Source organism: Ammodytes marinus, assembly GCF_949987685.1.
Source record: "Ammodytes marinus genome assembly, chromosome: 1".
NCBI classification, from domain to species: domain Eukaryota; kingdom Metazoa; phylum Chordata; class Actinopteri; order Uranoscopiformes; family Ammodytidae; genus Ammodytes; species Ammodytes marinus.
In genome coordinates, this window is record NC_137230.1 from 8,769,688 (window position 1) to 8,780,649 (window position 10,962).

The following is a 10,962-nucleotide window of genomic DNA, read 5'->3' on the forward strand; positions in this document are numbered from 1 at the left end:
CCCAAAATGCAAACATTTGACCATAGAAAAAATGTCCTGCAGTTAGACATACAATAGAGTTAAATGTTTTTTTTAACAACACATGAATAAGACATCGCTGTACTGTTACACATATAGATTTGTATTTTAATCATTAAGGGCAACTGGATTACCAGCTAACAGTGACAGACACAATTCCATGCAGAGAAAAAACCCCACAGGGCCTATGATTGCTTTTTGAATATGAATATGAACTCTACTGGCCACAAAATAAAATGAGGCTTACAACAGCTACATTTCTGCAAGCTAGAGATTCTATTCATGCTAATTATATCTAATTCAGATAAATCCCTGCTGACATAATGAGAATGAGAAGTAGTGATTTCACCAGAGGCTTAAAGATTATAGGAGATATTCCTTTATTCGTCCCACATCCAAGTAGTTGGCTGATCAGTGCTATGAACCAGCACAGTTAAAACTGAATTATTTTAAGACAGGACACTTGACACATAGCCACTGGTCCATAACACTGAGCTGTCCTAGAGTGGCTACATTGAATTGGTAGCTACAGTGAGGCAAACACAAAACATGTAGGCTTCTTGGTTACAGCAGCTGTCCTTTAGCAAGCTACAGGTACGCACATCTGTGTTGTGAGTGGACCAACAGGGGAAATGTTGGAAGGAGGCCTGTGTGATGATGCACTCATCAAACGATGTGCTCTGCTCTCACTAGAAGAGACATAATAGGAGTGAACAGGTCTAAGAAACATCTGAGCAAAAAATGAGTTGGAATTCTGCAGCTGAAAAGAGATGAGAAAATAATGTGGGCCAAGTCCAGAGAAATGTAAGCAATAACTTGTTCTACCGAACACACATGTGGTTTCATTATTTTCCGCCTATCTCTCGAAAGGAAATCAAATGAGTTTATTTCCTGAAATGCCTATTTTCTTACAATAAAAAGTAAGACGTTGATGGACAAGGCCATGTTTTTTTTCAGAACTAACCTGAGGATTAAGAGCATGTACGGGATAAAAGGCCATAACATTGGTGTCAAAGTTGTTCTAAGAAAAAACAATCTTTGCATCCAATTTAATTGTAGGTTATACAGAGTTTTGACTTGGCTCAGTTTTTTTCTGTCGCAATGAGAGTTGGAGGTGAACAAGAGAAGGACCCAAATGCAGGAAGGCAGTAGGAGGTGGTGAGGGTGTAGTTTATTGAAATAATACAAAATAAAAACAGGAACACTGCAACACAGGGGAACACAAGGGGAAAACAACAGACAAACCGACAAGGACAAAGTATTAAAAGGACTTAAATAGATAAGACAGGGGAGACAACAAGGCACGGGTGAAACATATTAGGGAGGCACCAGTAATCAAACAGGAGCGAAACTTGAAAGCACATTGGGAAAAACAAGAAAAGGGTACCAAAGTAAAGCAGAAAAAGACAGGGGAACATACCAAGACAAGACTAGAAATCTAATAGACAGACAGATCATGACAGTAACCCCCACCAAAAGGGTCGGTTTCCAGATGACCCTAAAAAAGAAAGTCAAACCCAAACAGGGTAGCGGAGGGTGGGGGGGCGGGGGGGGGCAGGAGGAGGGAACAAGGGCAATGCACCGGGGCATGGAAGGACCCCTCAAGCTGAACTGGATACTTCTGAAGGCCGTTGAGGACAAAAACGAGGGCAGGCCACGTCCAGAGTCCGTCGGCGGCGAAACACCTCAGGAGGCTGGCGATTGTGTGATCCTGCTATCAGAATGCAGTGAGAATGTACCAAGAGAGTCACTGCCCTTTCCAACGTAACCACAGGAGATTTCTGATAAGGTCATGCCAGAAGCTACACGCTGATCAGAAGCCAATTTCAACCGAGCGGTTTTATGTGAAGAGATGAGATGCGTCACCAAGATATTCTAGGAGTTTCCGGCATTTGTGGTTGGCGGATCAAGATAACCTCACTGAAATGAATGTTTCTGGGGTGGAGGTTTCTGATAAAGGGAAAATCTTTTATTGGCAACTGAATAAGCCAAGGTGCACAGACTAGACTTGGTCAGACTTGCTGTCTTATCAATCATCCTGGATATCTTAATTCCACTTTTGTACAATAGGCCCCTGGGTCCGTTTACGTTTGTATAGTTTGTTTTTTGGATTGAATCCAAAGTGAGAGAAATAAGAACGACCCCCTTTTTTTGTTTTACCGTTTTCTTGCTGGAATGCAGAAACAAAAATATGAGCCGAATTCTCCTTTTCTTTGTTTATTGCTACAAAACCAAAAAAGACTGACAGAAACGAGAAAACGGGGGAAAGCAGTTTGTTTGTGTCCAATTTCCCCTTCTGTCGTTTCTGACTGCAAAACAAATAAACAAGCCTCATTGGCTATTTCATCTGTGGGCGGGCTTTCTCCTGATTAGTTGCTTTGCTCTGTGGCTGTGCCGCCTTGAACTTCCAACACACTGTGCGCTGAGAGACTGGGTTGAATAGCCTATAAAAAATTCACATAAATTTAATTAAAAGAATGAAAATAAAACGGGTGGTCGGAACAACTGTCTACGGCATATCATGGCCACTGTGAAAAATAAAAATAAATGATCCACCGGACAGAGGTATTTTTCAGAAAGAAAAATGTCACATTAAACTCAGAGAAGCTCTGAGATTAAACTCAGACGTTTGCTGCAACCAACTTTGAGTTTGTTGTCACTTTGCGCTGCAGCTCCGACTGAAGAAGCAGTAAGGAAATGGTGGTTCCTCTTTTTTCCTGCAGGAAATGGACTGGAAAATGCACCTCTAAAAATAACCCAAGTTAATGTATATTGTGGATGTCGGAGCCTTTTTACAATGGGAGCCAGTTACACAACACATACACCATCAAACCTTTACAAACATGTTTAGTGTGTTGAAAAAAACCGTTATATAACCTTTAAATGACATGGACAGGCTCAAGCACCACACACAAAGACACATCTATGTGAAGGATACAGTATGTTGCGTTCTACACCGTAATGTTGGTTGTTTTTGTGCAATAACCATATCCGATATACAGATAACACTGAAAAAAAATTAAATATTTCAACCAGTTCAAAGAACAGCATTAAAGCCACTACGGGTAAGATGGCACGTTGGCGTCCCCTTTGGACAAAAGCGGTAGTATTTTTACGACGCCCGCTGTCGCAAAGCTGTTTTCTAGCACGTGCCAGGTGTGCGAGTGTGAACTGAGAAGGGCGCAATATAGTGCATGTCCGTGTGTTGAAAGTGTGAGGACTCTTTTCGGCTCCGTGAGAGTGGTTTTGACACTGACTGCATCAACTAATGCCAGTCACTGCCACACACACCTTATTGCAATGAGTTGATGCAGCAGCGTCACCTAACTACTCTCTCTCACGGAGCTGAAAGACGTGTCCTCACAGAAAGCGAATGAACGAGAGGCGGCAGTGCTCCCCTTCCCTCACCTGGAGGGATAGGCTTCTCAAATCACGTTGCTGCGCCACACTGAAATCTGCGACCAATACGGATATGTGACCATAGAGCCTGCACGAGCGAACCGAAAATCGGACTGGGTGTGCGACCAGACCAAAAGCAGTAATAAAAACTATTTAAAAACGTCTTTCTTTGCACTGATGGTCTCGTTTGCTGTTGAAGGTAATTTATGATTATCAGAGGAAACATGAGGCTGTTTAAAAGATATTTAAATGTTACTCGTAGCCGCTTTAAGATCCAGGTTCTCCTCTGTTTTTTTCTTTTCATATGGTGCTCTCAGCATTGAACTGGCAAGTTTGTTCATCTATTCGGCTGAACACAGTCTGACACCTGCAGTCAGAGGATTTTGACCGAGCCTGCCCACAGTGAAGGTCATCAGTCATCCCTCTTTTAGAGAGCAAAGGAGTGGCAGTACATTTCATAGACTCGGTTATCACTGTGCTGGCGTCCGGGCTGGACATCACTGCGGCTTTGCTGTAGCAGCTCTTCAGTCCCCTGCGGAAGCGTATGGTGAACAGGCCGTAGATGATGGGGTCCAGGCAGGCGTTTAAAAGCCCAAAGATAAACAGGATGTGGGTGAGGGAGTGAGAGACTTTCCCCTCCAGGTCGTCTGGGAAGAACCAGTACCACAGGCCCAGCAGGTAGTATGGAGTCCAGCAGACTACGAAGCAGATCACTATTACAATGCTCATCTTCAGAGTTCTCATTCTAGCTTTGGGGATGTTGTTCTTTGAGCAACGCAGATGTGGCTCATTTGGGGACACTGGAGGAAAGAGAGACAGAGTGAGTGAGTTGAGCTGGGATATGAGCATTGAAAAGTAATCACTTAACAGTATTTTTGAATGTATTATAAAAGCATCAAATTCAATTCAATTCAATTTATTTAAGAAGGGAACAGTGCAAATTAATAAAACACATGTTCATACATGGGTTAAAAATGCCAGAATTAGCCAAAAGGCTATTTTTCATCTGTAGTCCCCTGACATCAATGTTAAAATAAAATACAATTAAACAAGATAAAAAACCCAAAACATAAACAGGACGGAACCCCAGAGCACAAAACAGGGCATCACAGAACAAACAGAACTGAATAGAAATCTAGGTCTTTCTTCTGACCAATCAAAACCAGTACAGGCTCCGTGGTGAACTTACAGCTCCTTTTTGTCATCCTCTTGGAGATCTGTATGAAGATTCTGGTGTAGCAGGTAATCATTATGACCAGTGGCATCAGGAAGAGACAGGAGAAGGTGAACATGTTGTATGCAGTTTCCTGCCAGTGAGTGACAAAGCTCCCCCTAGTGGTGCACTGAGTAAAGTGTGCAGGATAGGTGATGGTCACGTTATGGAATATAAACATCTGTGAAATAAGAAAAACATTTATATTTACAATTGTATATTATGATAGGGTTTAGTTGGCTCCAGTATACAGCATTTGTTTGCCCTGTCTGTTTGGCATAGATTAGATGAAAAGATAAAAGTATTTTTTGACAGAGAGGGGGGTTACCATTTGAGGGAACAGTTCAACTTTAAGACACTGGCTGCACGCATGACTTTAAAATGTCAGTGCATCTCAATTGGTGGTGTGAAACTGTGGAATGGTATGAGCACGGAGCTAAAGCAATGTCCAAACATGATTCAGTTAAAAAAAAAAAAATCAAAGCAATGATTTTTAACAGGTACAGGGATGAGGGAGAGATTTAAGACGGAAAGTATGTATGTGTGGATATGGATATGAGTTGTACAAATATGGAGATATGGACGTATGAATTGTGTTGATGCATATGGTGGATGGATGTATTTTTGTATGGATGTATGTAGTGGATATTTAATTTCATTTTTCGTTTGATTTTTGTTTATCCTCAGGAGACCAATTGAGGGGTGGCCCTCATTTGCAATGGCGTCGAGTATATATGGATATATGGATTGTATAAATATATTAAAAAAATATATATATATATAAAACATTATTATAAAGTTATTGAGCTGTCCCAGTGGTTTGACCATATTGCCCATTATTAACATTTATGTAAGTCCCATAATTACATTCAAAACGTCAATGTACAATGCTTATTAATAAAACGTCCTTTACTCATCATAGTAAAAACTTAATGACATGAGTTCACATGTCAAAAAATTGACAGTTCACTAAATCCCTCCCACAAAAAGTGAACACCCAATCATTAGTTAGCAACCAGTCCAGGGAGCATTTCCAACTACATTATTTTCTGCTGTTAAATGTTAAGAAAAACACAAGGCTTAAACTAGCAACTCTGTCCTGTTCTGTCCAGTGTACGCTCTAGCAACCCAAGCTGAACATATTGCCAGGGCTAACAAACATATGGCATAACATAAGAACAATGCTGTTTCTATATTTCAATTTATTTTGCATGCATTAACACCTGGACATGCAGCCTTGCATATCCTAAATGAATAAAATCACAGACCCATTGTTGTATAAAATAACTAAGAATATTATATATACAGTATGCAGTATATCCAAAGAAATTGTCCATTATAATTTCCCAAAGAACAAAGTGACATATTAAAAATCCCCATTTATACCAAGTAACAGTACAAAAGCCAAATATATAGTGGACAACATGAAAAAGAAAAACATTGAATTCTCACATTTCTAAATGCAGTGAACGAAAATACTTTAAATGAAGAATAGATTATCAAAAGTATTCCAGATAAATTTTCCAACATCGACGTTACATTTGAAGATAGAATTGTACCTGAACACCAAATTATTCGGTTGTAGGTGCTATAGGCTGGCATATGACTCATGTGTCAGTTACGCATCTACACTGCAAGGATTAAGGATCCCCATCCATGTGTAATTAATGAAAGAACCACTAATCCCTAGCACCGAGACCTTGCGGGCCTGCTATATCCTGTAGTAGGTCTTTTCCATCAAAGCCTCTAGAAATTGCCAATTTTGATGGTTATGTTCAAAGGTATGCAACTGGAATAAATGATGAACCATGTAGAGGCTAAATCAAATCTTGAGCTGCAGAAGGAACATTATTTTTCAGATTTTTCTTAAACAGGCAGCACTCTTTACCCTGCAACTGCAAACACAGTAGATTGGTCTGCAGACCCATGTTATATTACTTTTTATGAACAGTATAGAATTTACACATAGAAAGTTTATTCCTGTATGTGTGTGGGGGCCTTAGAGGCCCCTCATGAAGCCCCTAAGACAGAGCTAATAATGCTGTTGCTTTACAATTGCTTTTGTATTTCTCCCCTACTAGTTGAGGGGCCCATGATGATTTATTTCCTTATATAGGCTATTCCTTTTTGGAACCTTTTATTGACATGAGTGAGCTCTTTGACTATAAGACATGTAAAGTTACTATCAGTATATCTGGCTTGGGGCCCCGTTGAGCCCTTGTGCCCCTGGGCCTGGTAGCATGCACAAGCATTATTTATTTAAAAAATAATAATAATAAAAAATTCAATTGGAATGGGTGAAACATAGTTAAGGCCGTTACTGCATTATCATTTTGGTTGTGTGACATTTACAGTAAATCTGGCTGAGCAGAGGTCTGTGTGTGTGTGTGTGTGTGTGTGTGTGTGTGTGTGTGTGTGTGTGTGTGTGTGTGTGTGTGTGTGTGTGTGTGTATGAGGAAGGGATGGGGGGATGTTCATGTGTACCCGTGTGTACGATGTGGCTCTTTGCAGTAACACAGTAAAACATGTGGCTCTTCTGGTTGGCCACAACTGATATACTGTATAAGAATGTATTTCAAGCGAATGTAAAGCCAGATTCTGAATATATCTAGCATGTGCAGTTTGCTTACAGTTCAATAGCTTTACTATACTGAGATAATGTATGCAGATCCAGTTATCTATGGCCATACATGAAAGCCTCTATAGCCTGCTCATAGTAATACTGTGTGGATGCTTGAGAAGACGTTTCAATGAGTTGTACAATGGAAGGCTTAACACACAAGAGGGATTGGTTCACAACCTCTCCAGTAAACTCAGCAGTTCCCTCTTAATCACAGTTTTTCAGTCTTTATGTATTTTTACCCATACAAAACTGCAATCATCAGTCTTGTTTGGCCTTACCTGAGGGATAGAGAGCAAGGCGCTCATGGTCCACGCCACCGTCAGCATGACCCTGTTCCTTGTCGGGGCCATGCTGATGGCCAGAGGGTTGAGGATAGCTGACTGTCTGTCCAGACTAATCACCACGGTGACAAAGGCACAGGAGTACATGGCCTGTAGCTTGAGGAACATGAGGAATCTGCAGGCCAGGTCGCCCGCCAGCCACTGAACCGTGATGTTCCACACCGCGTCGACCGGCATCACGATAAAGGTTACCAAGAGATCGGCCGCGGTCAAGTGAACTATGAGCACTCGCACGTGGGATTTGCGCTTGTGGCCATTGGCAGCCCACAGCACAGCCAGATTGCAGAAAGTTGAAATGCCACAGAGGATGAAGGTAAAGATCACTCTGATTTTGGCGGCTGTAGAAAAAGTAGGCAGCTGCGGCGCTCCGTCCGCTGATGTCCAGTTGCAGTGAGGAGTCAGCCAGTCACAGCTGGCATTCAGGTCAATGCCTGAGCTCTGCTCAAACATGACGGGTGGAGGACTGCAGCTGAACGAGGCGTTCATTTTGTGTGACCCTCACCAAAGAGTCAGCACTTTGTTCGGCTACATGGAGGCTGGGGAGATAGGGCAAATGCATACATGAGCTGGATTAATTACTCTCGAATTACATTCTTATCTGACAACAGGGTTTCAGCTTTTCAAATGTTTTCTCTTTTCTGTCATATAGAGTTAATTATGATTTAAAAAAAATGCTAGATGGAGAAGAACTGTAAAACTGCATTCGATACAGTGTTTATATTTGCCACTCTCTTGTTTTTTTTGTTTTTTTTTCTAGATATATCAATGCAAAGGCAATGCAGCCCCATTTGAAGACACTACAGATCCATATTAGGCCTACAAGGGGATGCATAGTTCATACTGTCATCCAATAACACCCAGCTAAGACCTCTTGCCTCACCCCATGTAAAATTGTTTGATCCACCAATGGATGTGAGAAGGGTTAAAACAATACATCTTTGAATAATGCAATTTGCAATATTTAGAATTTGCATGGGCTATTTTTTTCAATAATGTTAAGACATTTAAGACTAAAACCAAATAATATAATTATGTTAACATCTTGGATTATATTTGGTTTCTGCATTTTTTCACTTACATGAAACTATACACTACTAATGCATTCTTTCTTTCTTTCTTTCTTTCTTTCTTTCTTTCTTTCTTTCTTTCTTTCTTTCTTTCTTTCTTTCTTTCTTTCTTTCTTTCTTTCTTTCTTTCTTTAAGGCAATAACATAGCAAACATATGTGTCAGGGCTAAAAATAGAAAACAAAAACAAAATAGCAATGTCCAACTCACATTGTTGCCGATATTGTCGTGGGAGATGTGTTTCCAAGATCGGATGATGAAAAACAAAGTGAAATCTTCTTTATGGAAGTCTGGGACACTGTTGCTGCTCCACCTCTCTGCCCGACTCACAATGACGTTAACGGAATTGGGTTTCTAAACGGCCCGTTAGTCTGAGGAGTCTCCGGTGAGTCTTGCCTCGTTGTCTCCGTTCCCCTGCGGGAGGTTTTCAGACGCATCTTCTTCTCCCTCCGCTCTGCACGTCGCTCGCTCGGTGGGCGCGGTTACGAGCATCTCGCGGTTACGAGCATCCCAGAAGCGTCAGTTCAATGAAGCGTGAGCTTCGCAAAGTTTCTAATTTGAATCCTGCCACTATAAATGTGATGAGACAGTGCAGCACAGCCCCTTTGAGGATAATTTGTATCATGTCCAAACCTGCTCTTATAAACTGCATTAATTGGCCTTTTCTTTTGGCAAGCTTATGTCATAGTTATTACAAGAAGATCCACACAAAATAAACCGATGCAAATTGCAATCAAAGCTGTTGTTGAAATCCCCAGGTGATCATTTTGTAAGGCTGTTTGTGTTGTTGCATTAGAAAGCATATTCAACGTGATAACATATTTTACTTTTTTCAGTCTTGCATCTTGATTCGATTAAAAGCACTGCTCACACTGCTATACACTACACAAAAGTTAACTTCTGTGACCCTGAAGGCACAAAATCATCATTTGACATTCAATTGATAGCAATGCAGTTTTATATGATGTGATTGTAAGACAATTAGTGGCCACCCACATGTTGAGAAATAATATTCAACATGTGGGGGGAACCAATTATTTGATAAACTGCAGGGAAAGGGCTCATAATTAATTTGATAAGTATAGTAGCCTATGGACATTTTAATTATTGGTGCCATTTTGGACATTGGGCAGCATGCAAATGAGAAAGTACATTTATTGTTGGTGGGTAATTGCCTTAGCTCTCAGCGGCACGGTCTCCTGTATTCAGCCCACAGCTGTGATTATAGCATAGCAACATCATTCAAAGTGGTGTAGCAGCTAAAGGGTGTTAGCCATGTGTTATAGCATACAGATGTCTGACTCTGGGCTATTGTCCAAACAGGCCATGACCTTCCAAGCTCCAATGACATCAGACCCATTTTCAAATGAATCCAAAGTAATGTTGGTGCTTTTTTTGAGGCAAAGCATTATTAGCTTTAATTGCTTCACTGGTATCTTACCAAAAATCCCTCCCATTCCACAACCAACCCATACAACTGCACTGGAAGGCTTCTGAAGACAAATAAAACATATTTCGTTTCGAATGAACCTCTTGTTCTGTAGCGTGTTTAACTCTTTTATTTATGAGTGTGTTTTTAGAGTATGGATGTTACAAATACATTTGTTTCTAAAATATAAGAGTCAAACGAGAGTCTACAGGTTCACTAGAATCACTATCTGTGATGATGCTGTACGTTTAGCGACAGTGCATGTTGATGTAAACCTGCAGTGTTAGACAGACACAGGTGCTAATAATACAGTTTTTACCTAATGCTTAAACACTAATAGTGGTTGCTATGCCCAAAGCATCTCAACCTCTAACTTTGGTGACCATGCCCTAAACACAAGCACCAACCCTATAAACACAATAAGTGCTTTGCACTGTGTTTGAAATTCTCCAACACACTTCTTGCAAAACACTACACACTGTTTTTCACATAAGACACATTGTTCAAAAATGAAATCTCCTGCAATCATTGGGAAAACACATCTATTTAAAATACAAAACACAACTACAATTGGAAAAGCACACAGACTCACACACATGAAAAGTAAAAAAATAAAGCTAATATAATACCAATCAGTGTGAGCCTTAGCATTACAAATAGACCTCAGGTGAGCTCAGCTCCTTTGTGAGACAGTAAGAGTCAGGGGAAGAGGACAAGAGAGAGCGGCAGGAGGATGATGACAAAGGAGACAACAGACGGAGACAGGGTCACTATAGTGGACCATGTTATAGATCATGGCCTAACAATATAGGAGCCTGGGCAGAGAGTCCAGCCCAACTACACAGTAGCTCCATAATTAGACTGGATATCAGG

The 10,962-nt window shown here is 40.8% G+C and overlaps 1 protein-coding gene across 1 annotated transcript; it reads right to left on the reverse strand.

Moving 5' to 3' along the window:
* Window positions 1–3,717: 3,717 nt before the first annotated feature.
* On the reverse strand, window positions 3,718–8,080 carry LOC307265319 (gonadotropin-releasing hormone II receptor-like; the record flags this gene model as incomplete). Its single annotated transcript, XM_080047015.1, has 3 exons — window positions 3,718–4,217; window positions 4,607–4,811; window positions 7,532–8,080. The coding sequence occupies 3 exons, from the start codon at window positions 8,078–8,080 to the stop codon at window positions 3,718–3,720; spliced, it is 1,254 nt and encodes a 417-aa protein (XP_079903141.1).
* Window positions 8,081–10,962: the final 2,882 nt, after the last annotated feature.